The 21,325-nt window shown below is 45.9% G+C and overlaps 1 protein-coding gene and 1 long non-coding RNA gene across 3 annotated transcripts in view; one reads left to right on the top strand and one right to left on the bottom strand.

The window, feature by feature from the left end:
* The window catches only part of MCC (MCC regulator of WNT signaling pathway), a 523,821-nt gene that overhangs the window by 59,907 nt on the left and 442,589 nt on the right, over window positions 1–21,325 (bottom strand). For both annotated transcript variants that reach the window (XM_025296457.3, XM_025296459.2), the window contains 2 exons: window positions 16,338–16,501; window positions 13,653–13,859 (listed from right to left, as the gene is read on the bottom strand). In XM_025296457.3, the coding sequence (XP_025152242.2) occupies window positions 13,653–13,859; window positions 16,338–16,501 (371 nt within the window). The remainder of the gene's footprint in view (window positions 1–13,652; window positions 13,860–16,337; window positions 16,502–21,325) is intronic.
* LOC123328271 lies at window positions 5,660–9,081 on the top strand. The gene is made up of 3 exons (XR_006543115.2): window positions 5,660–5,783; window positions 7,660–7,847; window positions 8,945–9,081. It is a non-coding gene; the product is annotated as an uncharacterized LOC123328271 (long non-coding RNA).

Consider the following 21,325-nt stretch of genomic DNA (forward strand, 5'->3'; position numbering starts at 1 on the left):
GAGGAAAACAGCTCCGACAGGCTCAAGGAAGGAAATGACAATAAAATGCCAGCCCTCCGCTTCTCTTAACGCTCAATGACTTCCCGAAGAGCGAAAAGGGCTTCATAAGATCATCTGATGAGAGAAGAGAATGGACTGGAATGAGGAAGAGAAAGGAAGTCAGTCAAAGCTGCATGTGAGATCAATGATGAGGGCTCAAACACTGTCAGTGAAGCAGGAGCAAAAATGACTAGCACTCCCCAGAGCACCATCCAATAGAGCTTCCTTTCCCGTAGTAACGGGTGTGTGCTCTGGCCTCACTGTCCGCTAAGGTGGCCATAAGCCACATGAAATGTGCCTACTGTTCCCAAGGAACTTTATTTTTAATTGTATTCTATTTTAATTAAACTCCAACTTAAATAGTCGTGCGTGGTGAGTAGTTACTGTATTGGTCAATGCAGTTCTAGAACAATTTAAGAAAGGACAAAGATAGACAAACTTGTGGCTGGAATGACTCTGCGTATCATGGTACTTGGCAAAATGGTGAAAACATAAGAAGAAGCTGAGTTTTCAGAGATAAACAAGATGCCAACTTTGGACATGCTGCATTTGAGGAAACCATCAGGCATGTGAAGGATTTCAGTCAATGGTAGAAATGTGATCTGAGAGAAAGGGATCAGAACTGGGCTTCTGCGTGTGGATAAGGTGTAAGTGTGGAGGTGGGCAGAGAGAGTCTACACAGCTGGTTGGATTGAAGGCTCAACAGTAGACACGAAGGTACTAAGAAAGGTGTGTTTGCGAACTGGAGAACTGAGGATGAAAAAAGAGGCAGCTTCCATCTGATGGCTTTTGTCTGTCTTAGAGTTAAGGTGCTCTGATAGGAGAGAGGGAGGGGATAGTAGCTGTCAGAAAAGAGAAAGGAAGGTGACCTATAACCCAAAGAGCGAGAAAGAGAAGGCGAGAGGGAGAAACGCTTACACAGCACACTGCAGACTCAGCTGAGCTCTTTGATTTTAGACAGGAGACTGAGTCAATGCATTGTTTTCTTCAAACCCTGGAGACTTCATGAAAATGTCAGCAAGGAATAAAAGCTGTAACAGTGAAGAGAATGTGCTTGGGGCATTAGCAGAAAGAAGACTTGGGCGCATTCCTTAAAGGCAGAGTGCAAGGAAGACTACTGATGAAAGACACAGACTGGAAAAAGCCCAACTCCATCAACTGCACAAGGGGAGCTGTTGCACACAGGGTGTACTCAGAAGCTTGGCAGGGCTGAGACGTGGTCTTGGCAGGCACTAAAAGGACAAGAATGAGAAGCAGGGCTGCAAACAGGGGGCGGGGGGTGACTGTGTACAGAACCAATGGAAATGTCCAGTGGATGACAGGTGTGGCTAAGGTAAACAGGCGGCCCTCCTGTTAAGAGTGTATAGAAACGCTGCACAAAAAGGAACAGTGAGAAAGAAATCCACTGCCGGGCTTCAAAGAAAGACAGTAATCTCCAGGTGCCAGAAACAAAGTGAAAAATAAGGTTAGAGAGGTAGGAGGGAGCTGGTGCTTCAGGCAGCCGGGGAGGGGCGAGCAGGGCGTGGAGTGAATGTGCCAGGATCCAGGCAGAGGACCCAGGACTGTGGCACGTCAGGCCGCTGGAGCAGACGCTCCTGCATCCAGCTGGGAGGCTCCCTGCCAGGTCCCTCTGTGAACAGCGGACCGAGGGCACTGCCCAGGAAGCTGGAAGGCAGTCCAGGCTGTGTGGGAGTCAAACCAGAGAAACCAGCACCTCAGCCTCGGGACACAAGAGTGTGGGGTCCAGGCTTATTCTGGCTCCACAGTGTGTGCACCGCCCCCTGAACCTGGGAACTGCTCCCTGGTGGCTTGGAGGTGAAGGTCCCATCAACAAAGGAGGAGTCGAAGCTTCCATCCCTGGGTCGGGAAGATCCCCTGGAGAAGGAAATGGCGACCCACTCCAGTATCCTTGCCTGGAGAATCCCATGGACAGAGGAGCTGGGTGGGCGACAGTCCATAGGGTCGCAAAAGAGCTGGACACGACTTAGTGACTAAACAACAACAACAAATCTTGACAGTGGAAACTGGTCTGGATTTTGCTAGACCACTCTCTTCCCGAGAAATCTAACTGGTAAACTCCCCAATATCATCAGGGAACTGGGAGAGACTTAAGCCTCCCACAACGGCACCCAGGACCAGGGAGCTGACTGACATGGAAGAATGGCGGCAGGGAGAGGAGGAAGAGATGGGACAGGCTAAATCAGGAGACGGACCCAACAGAGACGAGATCAGAATAAAGCAACCTGTAAACCACAGCACAATAAACACGTTTAGGGCCCATAAAGAGATAAAAGGAGTAATTTTTGTACAGAATAAGACATTGTGAAATAAAAATAGGCAGATATCAAGCAAGAATAGGCAGATGAAAAAGAAAAACCCATGGAAAATATAGTCAATGAAGTGAAATCAGGTTAAGCTCTAGACTGGGAAGAGTGGAAAAGACTGTTTTTCAATAAAATTGGAAAGAGAAATAGTGAACAGGAACACAGCACAAAGAATTCAGAACATACCACGGGCAGCTAAATAGACACAAAAATGCAAGTGTCATTGAGAGGCTCCAACCCACTTCCAAAAGAGTTCCAGAGGACAGGAACACAGGAAATGGCAGCGAAACAATATTCGAAAAGAAAAGAAGTAAGTTTTCTAGATACAGTCCTGAGACTTAAGTATCATGTCAGGTGCTAGATAGCTGTGGAAGTTTTTAGATATGTCTGCAAATGCTTTGATAGTCCCTCCATCAAAAAGTGGACTCCAGGATTTCCCTTGTGGTACAGTAGATAAGAATCTGCCTGCCAGTGGCGGGGACATGGGTTTGATCCCTGGTCTGGGAAGATTCCACATGCGGGAGCAACTAAACCCGTGGGCCACAATTGCTGAGCCCACAAACGAGAGCCCGCGCTCTGGAACGAAGAGCAGCTCCCACTTGCCACAGCCAGACGAAGCCCAAGTGCAGCAACAAAGACCCAGGGCAACCAAAAACAACTCCAGTTCCCCTCTCCTTGCACGCGCCTGGCCTGAGCCTGCATCTGATCAACAGAAAGTTGTGCCAGTGATGCCACGTAACTTCCAAGGGTAGGTTAGAAAAGGCAATGCAATTGTGCCTACCTCTCTCTCGGGGTGCTGGCCCTTACTAGCCAAACATGCTGCTGTGAGGAAGCCCAGGGCACACAGGGAGGGTGCTTGTGGGTGTTCTGACCAACAGTCCCTGCTGAGGTCCAGACAACGGTCAGCCTCCCCACCAGACAAAGGAAGCATGCCTTCAAGATGACTGGCCATGGCCACCCTCTGACTGCAAGCACATCTGAGCCCAAGAGAGAACTGTCCACTGGAGGCCAGTCATCCCCAGAAACACACAGATAGTCATAAACGATTGTCCTCTGGGGGCTCCATATTTGGGGTGGTTTGTTATGCAGCTGGTGCTAACCGGAAGAAGAGGATGACAAAACTGCATATCTAGAAACACTGGATTGCAAATGTAGGTGGAAGGGAAAGGGTAAAGAGGGAATCTTGAAGCTGCCTGGTGGGAGAGACACCTTAAGCTCTGAGGGCGGGGATGTTGGTCTGTTTCACTCACTATTGTATTCAACACGTGGAACAGTGTCTGACACAGTGTCAACCTCAATACAATCTTGAATATTGCCAAATAAAACTGTCAACTGAAAACCCAAGACGTAGCTAGACTACTGTAGCAGCCTGAGTAATGGCCCCCAAAGATGTCCACACCCAAATCCTGGAAATCTGTGAATAAATTACCTCACACGGCAGAAGGGAATTTGCAGGAATCATAGAAAAAGGCAAGGAAACTGAACCAAGAAGGAACACAGCCCTGATGCCTCACTGATTTTAGTGAGCAAGACACATTTCAGACATTTGACCTCCAGAACCGGGAGATAATAAATCTGTGTCATCTTAGGTCACTGATTGTGGTAATCTGTCTCAGCAACAACAGGAAACTATACACCTATCATCAAGAGTGTGGGCAAAAAGAAAGACAATCTCAAAGATTAAGAATTAAGCACCTATAGACCTTTGCTGAAAGAACTTCCCAAGGACACACAAGCTTTTCAGGAACCAGAAAACTAAATTGCAAAAAAGAATGTGATAAAAGGAAAAATGATAAGCACAAAAACTATCAGGGATATAAGGGCTTTCCCAACGGTGCAGTGGTAAAGAACCCGCCTGCCAAAGCAGGAGACACAAGAGATGGGGGTTTGATTCCTGGGTCAGGAAGATCCCCTGGGGTAGGAAATGGCAACCCACTCCAGTGTTCTTGCCTGGAGAACCCTATGGACAGAGGAGCCTGGCGGGCTACAGCCCATGGGGTCAGAAAGAGTGGGACACGGCTGAGTGACTAACACATTCACTTTCAAGCACATGCACACGCCATGAGGTGCGTGTGGGGACTCTGCAGCCTCACTCTTGGACATGTATCCAGAGAAATTCCCACACAGGACCAAAGAGGACACAGGCATGGCCTATGCCCCGGGGCACTGTTTGTGGTAGTGGGAGGTCTGGACATTGGGCATGGTAGATGTGGTGGGGACACTACAGAATTTCAAGAGGCCTTAGACCTCATGCATACGTGGCACCATGCGCAGACCTTAAAGTCAGAGTGCTCAGGGAAAACAAAGAAAGAACTCTGCAGCACAACACAATGGATGTAAATGAAAAACACAACACTGTGTATAAGGACACCCGTAAAATGAGGGAAAGAGAGTGGGGGAGAAAAGCAGTAAATAAAAGCGGGCCTTTTCAGGATCCATGTGTCTGCTTTAACAGAGGGATGTAATTAGCTTATCTCTGGGCCCTGCAGGCCAGATGAAAACAAACAAATGAAAGGAAGTAAATATAAAGCTAGGCGCTCAGGGGCATAAGAGATTGTAGCAGCCAGATGCTGGTGAGGACGGAGAGTCGGGCTGGAGCTGTTGAGGTGTCACAGTGGTGGGTTTCCGGAAAGGGCGCAGGTCACCGAGAGGGAGGTGAGGGCGGCTGCAAGCAGGGCCAGCTGCTGGGCCTGCGCTCCCCCAGGACGTCTGCAGGGGCTCAGAGAGACACCCAAGCCCTCTGACGGACTCAGCTGAGAACGTGGGGCACAGATGAGAGACAGGAGGAAGGAGAGGCGGCACTGGACTCCTGAGTAGGAGGAGAAGCATTGCTATTAGCCATAAAGGAACAAGTCTGTGTTCTGCTGATGGTATGGAGCGCTGGTCACTGGGCAGCTGTAATTTCAAGCAATTAGGTTGTAATTCATAATTTTGCTGTGTAATGGAGCTGGTGGAGACAGATGATTTGTACACTGGAGAGGGCTGAGAACCGCTGAGCCGGAAAAGTTCTACTGAATGAGCTTGAGGTGGTAAGCACAGGTGGGCCTCAGAAAGCAGCCTCCTTCGAGGCCGGGCTTGGGGCTGTGCTTGGCAGAGAACCACTGTCTCCCACTGGAGATTTTATAAGACTTTTCTTTCTCGGAGCCCTCAAGCAAATGAGAAAGCAGACTTTACTTATAGAAAATATACACTTATTCCTACAAATGTGATTTGTTTCAGCAAAATAGTATTTTACTGTTCAGGGCAATTTTGAGTCAGCTGAATCAGAAGAGGAAGAGATTATAGAACACATGGAGGAAAGCAAACTCAGCTGCATTTCTGTTCTCTGAAGGGTGATGGGTGTACCTTGCTCTTCTTTTGTCTGAAAGCCCACGAAGGAACCTGGACCGGATTAACTAAGTGGCTGCATCGGGGAAAAAGGTCAGTGCTTTGGCTGTCTTCCTAATTTCTGACCAGTTTTCAAACAAACGTTGTCAGCTACTTGCTTTACAGCCAAGAGCTTGCCTTTACACAGCTGGACTTCCTCACTGGAGTGGAGGCTGAAGGAGGGAGACAAGGAGGGATAAGCCAACACTAGTACCCACAACTAAAAAAACTGCTTCACAATTTCCATGGCACAGGTGTACACAGAGCCCATTTAGAAACTTTTCAAAGAAGACATGAGAAAATCAGTTTTGTGGGTTCTCTGCCATGGATCTCTCTTAAAACTTCCTCTAAGTATGGAAAAGGGGGGAGACAGGTTTTGCCAAAAATGTTCTGTCAGGCTCACATCAAGATAAATATGTGCACAGACAGCTTCTTCTCTATGAAACAAACTTATTTTGTCTTCACTTGGTTTTGTTTTGGAATACCAGGGACACTGATGTGTCGTATCCTAAGGAGTCTGCCACCCACGTTATATAAGAGAGGATGCTTTACTTCTAGTCTGGGTAGAAGCAGGAGGTGATATGGGGAAAAGCAGACAGAACATAGGAAAGGAGTCCAAACAATAGAAAAGTGAATACTACATCCCACTGCAAGGCTACCAGAGCCTAAGTTTTGGTGCCAAGAGTTAATGTCAGCATAGACCAGGATCATTAAACTTCCGCCGGCCTCTCATGTCTAAGAAGGGTATAATAGTACCTCTCCTAGAATTATGGTGCAGGTTAAATGAGATGTGCATACATCATCACTCATCACTAGTAAATGCTCAAAACATATTCAGCATTATAATTCAGGCTCTACCATCCTGCTTTGCTTCAAAGGTATCTATTTTTAGTACAAGAGGGGTATGTTTAGTCTAAAAGCGGTCAAAGAATGTTAGTACTATCAATATTATTAACAGGTCCGTAAAAGTAAACAATCAAAATAGCACTGAAAAAAAAAATGCATTGGTAGGTGGCACCTTGTAAAACTATTTTTCTTCAACAGATGAGCACAGGAAGTTCTCCCCCACCCGGAGCAACTCCTCCTTGCCTCTGCATTCCCAGGGATCCTGTGTCCTCCCAGATTCTAGAACACGCACAGCCCTCTCAGCACCCCCTCTTACACTCATGTGACCTTGATGAGTGGAAGACAGGGGTGGGAACCATTCCTGTCTCAGATGTAGGGCTCATCACCACCACACTGTGGCCCTTGGAGAAGCGGGTGAGGCATGAATAGAAAGTGCCAGAAAGGCTGGGGGGGGTCCTCTCTCTTTTCACTCCACCTGTGGGGAGCGGGTAAAGATGTCTGGAGAGGCTTTCGGAACACACACAGCGGGTGACTGAAGGATACTGCCTTCCGCTTACTGTCTGGGTTCTGCTAGGATCACAACGGGGAAGTGTGTGAGGGTCCTACAGCCCATTCATTGATTCATATGGAAGGGCCTGAGCATTTATCCTTTGGAAGAGTTTCCCAGTGACGCTGTCACACCTGTTCTGAGCCACTCTAGGATGGATGCGTGAAACCGCCTGATTCTCTGGTGCCTGCATTCCCGTCCAAGTCTACCTGGTATCACACTTGAAGCAAATCAATCACCTGGAACATTTACTGCTCAACCCACTGCTCCTTCCTATTTCTCAGCCCCTCTCTGGTGAGGTGGAGCATCTGTCTAGCTCTGGTCCATGGGCTGTGAACAGAAGCATTCAGATGAGGAGGAGTCTGTTCAAGTGATGTTTTAGGGAACAGGCTACCATCACCCTGGGTTCCTAAGGGAACACACGGAGCAGAGCTGTGTGCTCGCTTCAGACCTGCACTGAATGTGCAGTGCAAGCAGGAAATAAGCTTTTCATTTGGGAGGCTACTTTGTTACCACTGTGTATCCTATCCTCTCCAGTCACTCAGAAGAAGAGCCAGCTGGGACCCCCAAACTGAGGTGGAAGGAGAAGACTGGACCAGATCGCCCTCCTCTCAGCTCAGGGTTGCTGTTTTTTCCTTTTAAATAAGTATTTTATGAATTTGAACTTAGCAAATATTGGCATCTTCTTCCTCATATAAAGAAACTCCTAAGAGGAAATAGAAAAGGTAAGATATGAACAAATTTCCATCAAGGACCAAACAGAATAACTGCTTTGGTGTGGATATCAAGTTATTAAGGCTGGGAGATGCCGATCACATTCCATAATTCATATTTTACTTTTTGTTTCTTCAATTTGAAAATTAAAGAAAAGTAGAAAGAAAATATATGACTCTTTTCATGGCCTAGACTTGGCCTCTTAATATTTTAGCGTATTAGCTCCTCTTCTACTTCTATGTATCTATTTCTATATATTAAACAACACATAACTGTAAGAAAACATCTGTTAGAAAAATAAACTACAGCACTGTAAAAGTGTTCAAGTACCCTTTGATCTAGGTAGGTCCTTACCCCCTGCCCGCATAACTATTATGAAATTGATCTGCATTCGCTATAATCTAAATAAAATTCACAGTAAACATGAAGGACTATGTTGCAGTACTGCATTTTCAATATCCAGACAAAAAAAGTATCAAGAGCGGGAGGCAAAGTGGGAAGAGGTCACATGAGATCTAAGGCCAAATAAGGCAAAACGGAGAGGAATCTTTATTTAACCTCTGAAAAGTGTCAACAATTTCACCTCCAGAAATATCTCCACTGTTACTGATTTTTCGTTAAATATTTCAAAGCGACACTGATGTAGCCTACTGTGCTGTCCTTAGTTGCTCAGTCGTGTTCGACTCTTTGCGACCCTATGGACTGTAGCCCGCAGGGTGCTCTGTTCACGGGGATTCTCCAGGCAAGAATATTGGAGTGAGTTGCCATGCCCTCTGCCAGGGGATCTTCCCAACCCAGGGATCGAACCCAGGTCTCCTGCATTGCAGGTGAGTTTTTTTACTGACTGAGCCACCGGGAAAGCCCCAACATAGCCTACAATGGGTGATGCGGTGAATGGCCGTTTTGGAGGCAGACAAGGCTCTGGACACCTCAGCCTGACGCTTTACATCTTATCTCCCAGTAGGGGCGGGCAGCCTAATAATAAGTATATATTATAAATGAATGAATTAGTAGAAAGAAGGATATAATAAAACACATGGTCAACCTTTAAGGTCATTAATCTTCCTCATCAGGCTTTTTCATTTAATTTAGACTCCTCTCTCTCTAGCCCCAGTAAGCATGAACACGGATTGCCAAGTGCCCTTGGAGATAACTTGGGTGAATACTGAAGGCAGATTCGACTGGGTGTTCAGAAGCAGCGCAGTAGTCAGAAACAGGCGCCAGTGGATCCGGAACCGGCGGCTCTAGGAGTGGGTCCTGGGCTCACACAGGAGGATGCTGAGTACAGCGCCGGGATGAGGGCCACAGCTGCGTGTGCACAGGGGCCCGAGCAGGGCTGTGCTGGACCCTCACACCCACAAGACTCCTTCTGCACGAGAGTGACCACAGGGGCGCAGTACAGCGCCACCCCTGCAGATTCACAAAGGCGGCCCAGAGGCAGCAGCCTGATACCCTCCCGGAGAAGGGACTGGGAAATGAGTTCATAGGCCAAGGGTTCAATCAATCACGTTTACATAACTCAGCTCCAATAAGAACCCTAGATTTTAAAGCTTGGCTGAACTTCCCTGGATGGCAAACCTCTGTCTGTGGCCACACATCACAGCGCAAAGCTTTTAGGACTCCAGGGGAAGAAGACAGCAGGACGATTTGTTTTCAGACCTCTTTCAGATGTCACCTATGTGTCTCTTAGTTTGGCTGGTTCTGATTTATATTAATCGATTTTTGCTATAATAAGACATAACTGACTGCAGGACGTTCTGAAGAAGGAATGTGTGTCACCTGTCTCAGATTCAAGGCTATGATTCAATGGGACACAGATTCATGAGCCTGTGGTCACATCCAGTTTGCTTTACTGAACTATCTGAGGAATACATTGACCATTTATGTTACAGGGCAGTTGACCTAAACAATTAGGTACAAAAAACACGTAACTGAGGGAGGCTGATCCTTTCTATGAGTTCTCAGGGTGTCTTCTGTGTTCCTGCTCCCCTTCAGTTGACATGTCAACAACCTCATATATGAAGATAACACCACTCTAATGGCAGAAAGTAAAGAACCTCTTATGAGTTGAAAGAGGAGAGTGAAAAAGCTGGGTAAAAACTCAACATTCAAAAAACTAATATCACGGTATCCGATCCCATCACTTCATGGCAAATGCAAGGTGGAAAAGTGGAAACAGTGACAGACTTTATTTTCCTGGCCTCCAAAATCACAGTGGATGGTGACTGCAGCCATGAAATTCAAAGATGTTTGCTTGTAGGAAGGAAAGCCATGACAAACCTACACAGTGTATTAAAAAGCAGACACATTACTTTGCCAACAAAGGTCCACATAGTCAAAGCTATGGTTTTTCCAGTAGTCATGTGTGGATGTGACAGTTGGACTATAAAGAAAGCTGAGCGCTAAAGAACTGATGCTTTCAAATTGTGGTGCTGGAGAATACTCTTGAGAGTCCCTGGTCTGCAAGGAGATCAAGCCAGTCATTCCTAAAGGAAATCAACCCTGAATACTCATTGGAAGGACTGATGCTGAAGCTCAATACTTTGACCACCTGATGTGAAGAGCTGAGTCATTGGAAAAGACCCTGATGCTGGAAAAGACTGAAGGCAGGAGCAGAAAAGGGAGACAGAGGATGAGACGGTTGGACGGTATCATTGACTCAATGGACATGAGTTTGAGCAAACTCCGGGAGATAGTGAAGGACAAGGAAGCCTGGCATGCTGCAGTCCATGGGGTTGCAGAGGGACACGACTTAGTGACTCAACAACAACTATTGTAAAGACCTGTTTACTTGCCTGTCTGCCAAACATCCCCAAGGCCAGTGTCTGTATCCCGTTCATCAGTATATTCCCTCTGCCCAGCACAGAGGAGAAGACCAGTCATGTTTACAAAATGAATAAATGAATGAAAATCCAAGTGCTTCCCTTTCTAGAGTAATTAATTTTACTTTGCCTAAATTAAACTCATTTCTTTATGCATGAGGAAATGAGTGGTTCTATTACAGAGCATGCAGAAATAAATGATTATCTCATTTAATAATGAGCTGGGACCAATAATAAAAATTGTCTGCCTGTTGTTCCTTAGTTACTGCTCTGCCAAGTAGCCCAATCTGCTCACTGACATTAAAGGTCTAATTTAATTAAATCATGTACAAGGCTCAGAAAATCTACCGAGAGCACTCTGTTTAATTACAGGCAAGGGGGTAAGCACCAATCCTATTGATCTGATCAGTTCAAATTCTATACAGTGAATGTGGGCAATGGGGAAAAACAAAACCTGCTTTTCAGGCAACTTTGATGAACTGTGGATTCCGAGTGGCCAGAAAGACAACAAAGGCAAACCAGCCATGTTATCATGTGGAACCACAAGGATGGAACCGACCAAACCTCAGTCATTCCTCAGAGCTGTACATCATGACGAGAAGACAACCAGCCACAAAAGACAGATTCCTCCTCAGGGAAATGAAATACACTGGGTCATGGTAGGCAGAAGTCATCCAGCATGTAAAATCTAGCAAACTGGCATTCAACAGCCTTGAGCAGATTTTGACACCCACAACTGTCTTGGAATAAAGAGAAATAAATCTAATCCATGGGTACATATACAAACTGGGAATTTCCAGTTGAAGAAGACATACAAGTTCCCTAATATATTTTTATTTGGAGGTAATTAAAATATAAACATATACATTGATATAAAATTGTATTAACTACAGAACTTACATGATAATAAATGTGATCAGAATAAAAGTTTTGAGTACAATGTATGTATGTGTATCTGTGGGTGTCTGTGCAGTTATTCAATGTCCATCTACGAATTCAAATCTATACGGATTCTTAGGGAAAAAAGGTGGTATGGTGTTAATCTTTCCAGACTACTAAACAGGTAACTCTGGACTTCACCCCAAACAATTATTGATAGTTTTTGAGCAGTTTCTATGTGCCATGCATTAGTCAAGTGCTTAGATAATTCATGAGGATTACATAGTGTTCCTGCACTGGGCACTATTATTATCCCCATTTCATAGCAGAATAAACTGAGGCACAGAGAGCGTAGGTAACTTCCCAGAGACTCACAGTGGCTTTGGGGGGTCACGCTGTGGCCCCAAGCAGTCACTGAGCCCTGGCACAGAGTGTGACACCATGAGACTATGCTGTCCTTAAGACCGTCCTCCAGAGCTGGAGAGAATACTCAGTGAAGGGAAACTGGTTTTTTCTCCTTTGCTCGTCACAATCAAGTGCAGTCTTGTGCTTCTCAAGTTCGAGGAGGAAACTTATTCTAAACCACAATATGTAATTAGGCCTAAGACCAACATTTCCCTCACAAAGTAAGCACCAACAGAATGTGCGTGCTAAAAGCAAGCACACCTAATTAGGGCATTAGTCATAATGATCAGGGAGTGTAACCCAGGAAATTACATGCGCTGTGGGCCTTAGCACTAAGTAAATGTCCTCAGCTTGCCCAGATCAAGTCTTTGCTGACTGCAATGATTTACACCTGCCGTTGCCAGGACTGGCATCCGATACAGCTGGGTTCTGAAAATAAGCTTATGCATGTGAGTTTAGACAAAATAACACTCAGATATGAGCGTTAGGAAATGCTGGCAATAGCCACAAATGAGGAAAAGAGTTGATAACATTCAAAAATAGGGCTTTCTTTCATATTCACGCACAATGTCAAGTACGAACACTGTGTGGGGATTAGAAACAACGATGTACACACGCTGCTCTTGGTGAAGCAGGTTAAGGAGCGACGGCAAGACCAAGGTGTATCTTTTTCCTCCTCTGCGCAAAATCACCAGTCAGAGCACAACAGAAAGCAAGCTTCTAATTCTGCCACGATGGAGAAAGAGTAAATAAAGCGGGCCTAGTAATTCAAAGCGAAGTTCAAAGGGAACTGTTTCTGACCGAAGAATTCATTGCTTCACCTCCAGTCCAATGACAGATCAAATGAACAGTCAAACAAAGAAATACTTGTGGGTTCCTAAGAAAAAACTCTATCTTTGGAAAAGTGAGTGCTTAACAACCCTGCCAAACAATTTTATCCTGAAACATCAACTCCTTTAGTAACGGTTGTATTTCCAACCAACCACCAAACAAAGTGGTTCTCAAACCTGTTTGGGTCATAGGGCCATTTAAGCAGGCAGAGGTGACTACCAGGAATTACACATACACACTCAGAACATACACACACAGAGAGATATATACAGGACTATTAACTTTAATGGGCTTCCCTGATAGCTCAGTTGGTAAAGAATCTGCCTGCAATGCAGAAGACCCCAGTTCGATTCCTGGGTCAGGAAGATCCCCTGGAGAAGGAGAAAGGCTACCCACTACAGAGTCAGACATGACTGAGTGACTTTTTCACATTAACTTTAATGAGTCTAAAGGAGATTCCATATTAGACTCAGTATGGATATACGAGAGCAGGTACTATAAATCTAAAGAAACATGATCAGAAGAAACTGCAAAGTGGAAATTCTTTATATTTTTGCAAATTATAAATTATTTGCCTACCTTAAAGTTAGAACCTTTTATCTGAGCTTGGGGAAGACATGAGTACCCAGAGAATGGCTGAGAATCACTGCGCCAGGATAAATGTTTGCATCCACTAAGATTTGCTGATTGCAGAGAAGAGTGTTTAAAAAAAAATCCTACCTGCACACCTCAGCACTTTCAGACGACTCTCAAGAACGACTTCATACCCGGAAAGGTATGGTGATTCACAAGAGGAGAAATGCCACTGAACCCTCAGGGCGCCCATAGCTCAAGCAGCTGGCCTCAGGGCCGGCCTCCCCACCAGGGACTGGCGCTCACCCTCCTCCGCAGCCGGTCGCGCTCCTCCCGGATGGCATTCATGGTGGCCTTGGTCCTGTGCAGCTCCTCCTCCTTGCTGCACAGCATGGCCGTCAGGCTCTCGTTCTCCTCCCTCAGCCCCGCCAACTCCTTCTCCCACCGGGACCGCTCCTCTGCCAGGCTGGGGTACAGGTCCCGGCCGAGGACCCCCTCGATCTCCTCCACTGTCTGGAAAACAGAGCCACGGAGACAAGGCAAGTGAGTTCCTGGGAAAAAGGGGAAGGGGAGAACACAGGCTAGTTGTGGGCGAGTGTCCACAGAGGGGTGGCTTCCACGGTCACTTCACTGAAGAAAGTAATCAAGACGGGCCATCCTCCCAGTCACCCTCTCCCCATTTTCAGAAGAGGCTCTGTCATGGCCTGGGTTATGGTCTGTGTTCCCCAGAAGTCTCCCCTCATGAGAAAAACACGGTCTCTTTCTGGTATTTAGGTCTGTCTGTAGTGCGAACAGCCACACGACATTTATCTCCGTCACCCATGTTCCAGAGTCGGTGAATACACATAATCAGATGGTAAGCCAGTTAGTGATCCTGATAAAGCAAAGGCAAGGTTGCAGACTGCATACAAGATCTAACTTGAAATTTCCTAAATCACAGGTTTCCCATGTTCCAGCTTAGTGATATGATGGGTCACATCACCACTTCCAGGTTTTAGGGTCGTATCAGAACCAGAAGGTGTGAATGAGGTTCAGTCCCAAGATACGAAAGATGCAAATAAACCTCAGTGACACAGAAAAAAGGGAGCTCGTTGTGGAGGTTTCTAAGACAGCAGGGATTTAATTAACACGACAGCTATGAGCTTAAAAAGAATAGGATCTTGATAGTACTTGGAGAGTTTTTTTTTAAACTCACTGAAAACATCAGTATTTAATGAAGAAGAAACATAAATTTGAAGAAAAGGAAGAACTCCTTCTGCTTGCTTTCAGAAACTATTCATTTGTGATTATTGTCCTTTGGAAAAGGAAGCACACCCCAAATGATTTGAAAAGAAGAGGTGGAATTACCATGTCGGGGTAGAAGGCAATGAAGAGATGTGATGTGAAATAGGTCTCAGAAATGAGTGGCCTAAGGGTACAGGGCATTCCAGGTGGCTCTAGCGGTAAAGAACCTGCCTGCCAATGCAAGAGATGTAAGAGACTGGGGTTCAATCTCTGGGTCGGGGTGTTCCCTGGAAAACTGAACGGCTACCCATTCCAGTATTCTTGACTGGAGAATCCCACGGACAGAGGAGACTGGTGGGCTACAGTCCATGGGGCTGCAAAGAGTCGGACATGACTGAAGCGACTTAGCTGGCACAGGGTGCTTGCTCTTGGATGCTCACATTGGTGCCCCAATGAGGACAGTTATTCTTGCTGCCACTTTCCACATGCAGTGCTTTGTCCTTACTCTCAAATCAGAGACTTCTGCCCTATTCAGTCCTGCTCCAGGGCCTGCTCTGTCCCTTGCTGGTTGGCAGAAACCCGTGGCTTCCTCTTCCCCTTGATGCTAAGGCTTGGGCTAGTACCCAAGCTGACATTACAATCACATACAGGGCCTGGAGATTCCAGAGAGAAAAACACTAGTGGCTGCTTCCCCAAACCACATCAACTGTATATTTATAATTGTGATGAATAAAGATGGGAAACCAGATGTATTATTATCATGAATCATGGTTTACCTCGAGATACCACAGCTCTTCTGTGAAATCCAGGATTCCTGTCAATAGAAAGTTGGGCCCTGAGTCCTCAAACATTTTTCAGAGAACATCACATTTCCCCTTGACACAGGCTCCTTTCAGACTTTTCAGTGTGAACTGATATGCCTAGGTCACTAAGCTCTGGGGAAGTAATATAAAGATACCAGAGGCCCTGTATCAAGAGGACTTGATGTTCCCACAGTTCCAAGGTGAGTTTGTGCAGATACAGCAAATTCTTCTCACCTGGTGTTCCCTAAGCAGTAAGATGAGTCAGCGAGTCAAAATCGCTCAGTAGTGTCCGACTCTTTGTGACCCCATGGACTGTAGTCTGTCAGGCTCCTCTGTCCGTGGAATTCTCCAGCACGAATACTAGAGTGGGTTGGCATTACCTTCTCCAGAGGATCTTCCCTACCCAGGGATCGAACCCGGGTCTCCTTCCTTGTATCATTGCAGGCAGATTCTTTACCATCTGAGCCACCAGGGAAGCCCAAGGTGAATGCACAGCAATGGTGGGACTGAGGCCCAATCTGGTATGCTCAGGATAGATGACTCATTCAGACCCTTTGTTAGCACCATGAATTGATAACTCTAGAAATAATATTCTAGAAGCCTGAAAGCTTTAATAAAATTTCCAAGTTAATCTTACAACCTCAGAACGCTGTATGATGAACCAACTAAAATGACACAGTTCAATACTATTAGTCTCACAGCTTCCAAGGAAGTGGTCATTTTTGCAGTAAAGACAGTGATCTTGAGTATTGATCAAATGACCTTCTCGGATATGATTCAACCCAGCAAAAATGTACACGGCTCCAGCTTCTCCCTGGTGGCCCAACTTTAGAATGGCCTTTTTAGAAATACCCACCCCTTCATAGATATTCGAGAAAAACAGCACTTTAGACGAAAGGAATCTGATCATTTCCCTCATATGATCTGAGAGTCACACAGAGGGAGTGGGGTGGGGGAGTCCTACCTTGATGGCCAAGTCACAGCGCTCGCTGGCCGTGGTCAGCTGCTCAATGTGCCTGTCCACCTCTGCCACTGACAGGCTGCAGCTGCTCTTTTTCCTGCAGCAGACCACGTTCTCCAGCCCCGTCAGCACCCTCTGCAGCTCCGAGTTCAGGTCACTGCAGTTATCTGCAAGCGGATGTGGACATGAGTTAAGCAGGAAGGTGGGCATGAGCACTCTCTGTTTTGATTATGGAGAAGAACCTGTTTAGGCACAATGGACGGCAGTGCAGCTGGACGCCAAAGTTTAACACTATGCAGCCTAACCACCCAGGCTCTTCACCTTTTGAGGCCTGGGGCCAATGTAAAGGCTTTAAGGAGTTTCAGACCATGGCCATTTTCTAGATAGCCATGCCATGCTGCATTCTCTCACTTTTCACTCAAACGCAGCTACATCTCAAATTTCTCTAGTAAGAACGAAGAAGTGTCCCAGGAGGGGCTATGGGACTTCTGGTCAACCTTCCTGCTCAGTTATTCAGATAAGGACTGATTTCACAAAGAGTTTTAGCTAAAAAGATTTGATAACTACTAAATGAACAAAACAAACCCCAGAGTGAGCAGAGACACTAGGTGCTTTGTTGTTGTTGTTTAAAAACAGAAACTGTATAAGAAACAGTCAGTTTGTGCCTTCAGTCAGCTTATAATCAGGATTTTTTTCTTCTGACTGGTGTAACCAATCAACAGGCTTTACCATTGCAATTTATACCACCTTCTTCCATCAGAGGAAAAACAAACTGTTTTATTAAACTCCATATTGTTCTCCATGTGAATGCCTTGTAAGCAATTCTAATAATTTGATTCTGACTTTAAAATCTGGGTTATTTTTAATTGTGAGACACCCAAGGGCTGGTTAGGAAAAGAAAATTAATTATAATCTTTATGTGAACTAGATGTATTTTAAAAGATAATTTTGTTGGGGGAAAAATCCCCTTAAAGTCAAATGTAATACAAACAGTTCAGTTCAGTTCAGTCGCTCAGTCGTGTCTGACTCTTTGCAACCCCATAAATCACAGCATGCCAGGCCTCCCTGTCCATCACCAACTCCCAGAGTTCACTCAGACTCACGTCCATCGAGTCGGTGACGCCATCCAGCCATCTCATCCTCTGTCATCCCCTTTTCCTCCTGCCCCCAATCCCTCCCAGCATCAGAATCTTTTCCAATGAGTCAACTCTTTGCATGAGGTGGCCAAAGTACTGGAGTTTCAGCTTCAGCATCAGTCCTTCCAATGAACACCCAGGGCTGATCTCCTTCAGAATGGACTGGTTGGATCTCCTTGCAGTCCAAGGGACTCTCAGGAGTCTTCTCCAACACCACAGTTCAAAAAGTTCAAAAGCATCAATTCTTCGGCGCTCAGCTTTCTTCACGGTCCAACTCTCACATCCATACATGACCACTGGAAAAACCACAGCCTTGACTAGACGGACCTTTGTTGGCAAAGTAATGTCTCTGCTTTTGAATATGCTATCTAGGTTGGTCATAACTTTCCTTCCAAGGAGTAAGCGTCTTTTAATTTCATGGCTGCAGTCACCATCTGCAGTGATTTTGGAGCCCAGAAAAATAAAGTCTGACACTGTTTCCCCATCTATTTGCCATGAAGTGATGGGACCAGATGCCATGATCTTCATTTTCTGAATGTTGAGCTTTAAGCCAACTTTTTCACTCTCCTCTTTCACTTTCATCAAGAGGCTTTTGAGTTCCTCTTCACTTTCTGCCATAAGGGTGGTGTCATCTGCATATCTGAGGTTATTTATATTTCTGCCCTCAATCTTGATTCCAGCTTGTGCTTCTTCCAGCCCAGCATTTCTCATGATGTACTCTGTATAGAAGTTAAATAAGCAGGGTGACAATATATGGCCTTGATGTACTCCTTCTCCTATTTGGAACCATTCTGTTGTTCCATGTCCAGTTCTAACCGTTGCTTCCTGACCTGCATATGGGTTTCTCAAGAGGCAGGTCAGGTGGTCTGGTATTCCCATCTCTTTCAGAATTTTCCACAGTTTATTGTGATCCACACAGTCAAAGGCTTTGGCATAGTCAATAAAGCAGAAATAGATGTTTTTCTGGAACTCTCTTGTTTTTTGCATGATCCAGCGGATGTTGGCAATTTGATCTCTGGTTCCTCTGCCTTTTCTAAAACCAGCTTGAACATCTTGAAGTTCACGGTTCACATATTGCTGAAGCTTGGCTTGGAGAATTTTGAGCATTACTTTACTAGCGTGTGAGATGAGTGCAATTGTGCAGTAGTTTGAGCATTCTTTGGCATTGCCTTTCTTTGGGATTGGAATGAAAACTGACCTTTTCCAGTCCTGTGGCCACTGCTGAGTTTTATAAATTTGCTGGGATATCTCAGCCTATTTTGGATTCTATGTATCATTACACCACTCAATTCCTATAGCAAGACAGCTGTTAAGTATAGTAATTTACCAAAGGATACCTCTCCCTTACATTCATGAAAGACGCTTCAAGTCTTCACACTTCCCTCCTCATCGCTTCTCATCATTGGTTCCATGCAATAAAACAGCCAGTTGCCTTTGATGCTTACCTGTAGAAGGCTTCAAGAAATTCTCAGCAGTACAATAAGAGGATTTCTCAGAATATTTTGTTCAATTTTATTTGATTGCCTATATCTGTTGTTTAGCTAAGTTGCGTTCAACTCTTCATGATCCCATGGACTGTAGCCTGTCAGGCTCTTCTGTTCATGTAATTTCCCAGGCGAGGATACTGGAATGGGTTGCCATTTCCTCCTCCAGGGGATCTTCCTGACCCAGTGATCAAATTCGCATCTCCTGGACTTGCAGGCAGATTCTTTACCACTGAGTCACCAGGGAAGCCCCGGTATCTACAGGGAAGCCCCGGTATCTACAGGGAAGCCATATATCTACAAGTACCTAAATCTAGACAGAAGAGACGTCTGATGCTTTCACTGCAAACAATGAACACAACGATTCCCCCTCTTCTCTAAACTGTATTCTCCACCTCTCCCAGCTCTGTGAGCAGCAATACCATCCACCCAGTTATTCTGGTTAACTCTCATGACACCTTGATTTCCTTGTGTTTACACCCTGAACCCAATCCATCTTATGACTGCAACCTCTAAAACACCCCCAAACTGACCTCTTTGGACCATTTTCACTGACACCATTCTTGGTCCAAGCCACCATCATTTCTCCCTTGAACCACCTGAATAACCTCCCACTTCTAGTCCCTACACTGTAGCCAAAGTGAATCTCTTAAGGACATAAGCCAGACCATGTTACTCCCCTGGCCCAAACCATTATATGGCTTCCCCTTCATTCAACTGAAATGGCAACCCACTCCAGTATTCTTGCTTGGAAAATCCCATCGATGGAGCCTGGTAGGCTACAGTCCATGGGGTTGCAAAGAGTTGGATACGACTGAGCGACTTCACTTCATTCAACTGAAGTCTAAACTCCTTACCAGAGTCTGTAAGATTGCATGATCAACACTGTTGATGTTTCAACCCAGGCTGTAGCATGGAACTCCCGGGGGAGCCTTTATAAAACACCAGTGACCAGGCCCCACCCAGGCCAGTCAGATCACAATCTCCAGGGGAGGAGTTTTGGCACTGGAAAAAATTTTTAGGCTCATCAGATAACTCTAACATGCATTCGTGGTGGGAATCACTGGTCTCGCTGGTCCTTGTCTCCTCTGTCAACCTTCCACCTCATCACTATGCTATATTCACACTCCTGCTTCCTCTCCACCCCTGGAAGATGCCAATCTCCCGTCTGCCCTAAAGCTTCCTTTTCCTTTGTTGTTTCCTCTGCTGAGAATTATTTCCACCCAAATCTCCTCCTACGTTCGACTCTCAGCTCAAATGCCACCTCCTCACCAAGCTCTTCTCTGTCTGAGGCACGGGGCTCCACCTCTTCCCCTTCAGTCCCTGTCTTGTGATCCTGTCTTCTCCATGGCAAGTATCACTATCTGCTCTGATGTAGGTGTGGGTCATGTCCTCTACTCAAGTGTAAGCTTCAAGAAAAAAGGGACTTTGATCGTCCTCGTCACTTTATCTCCAACACAGGATAGGCCGTTACAAGCTATTTTTAAAGTGAGCAAATCTAAATACCACATCATTACATATTTAAGAGCCAACAAGACTAGAAACACAGACTGTCAACAGCAGATGTTTCACATGCACCTTATGTTTTCTGTCCTCAATATGGATCACGCGCTGAGCTGCAGACAGCAGGACAATCCCCACTGCGCAAGTACTCTGGAGATGGAGGGTAGGTGCCCACCACTAACTCAGGACAAAGAGGTCCAGAGTCAGGAGTGGCGCTCCTGAGTGCCCACGTATGCTGTGGAAATGTGTGTTAATTCCATTAACAACCGGAGAAGTTTCTCCAAATGATCATTTACCTTGAGGTGCTGGGTTTCCTGGCACCCTGAGCTGGAGCTAACACACACTCCTGAATTATTTGCATGAGTAAGTGCTCCTGAGCGGGGCGAGGAAGGAAGATGCCTCTGTTCAGCCATTCATAAGGATCTCCCTAGCACAGCCCCACCTGATGCAATGATCATCCTGGACATGTCTGCTGAGGGGCCTTCACAGCAGGCCTGGAGAAGGTGCCACCAGACTGGGCCCTGAGTACACTGGGCTACAGGGAACAGGAGGAAAGTGTAGGGATCTGATCAGTCTTTCTCATTCGTGAACCAGCTGCTGAGCCCTGGCCTCAGGCTGGAAGCAGGGTACAGAGATGAACACCAGACTCTCAACTCTGGGAGCTCACAGGTGTACATGGCAAAAGCCATGGCCCCCTTTCCCAGCTGTCCACCACCACGCTGGGGAAAGTAACCACAGATACCACGATGCAAGTATAGGACAGGGCATCAAGAAGACGGAGGGAGGCATCGAAGTTAACATGCAGACTGCAGCTCAGGGGCATCTTCTGTTCACACTCAGAGGACGACAGATGTTTTCCTTGGTCTTA

Source organism: Bubalus bubalis, chromosome 11 (assembly GCF_019923935.1).
Source record: "Bubalus bubalis isolate 160015118507 breed Murrah chromosome 11, NDDB_SH_1, whole genome shotgun sequence".
Lineage (NCBI taxonomy): Eukaryota > Metazoa > Chordata > Mammalia > Artiodactyla > Bovidae > Bubalus > Bubalus bubalis.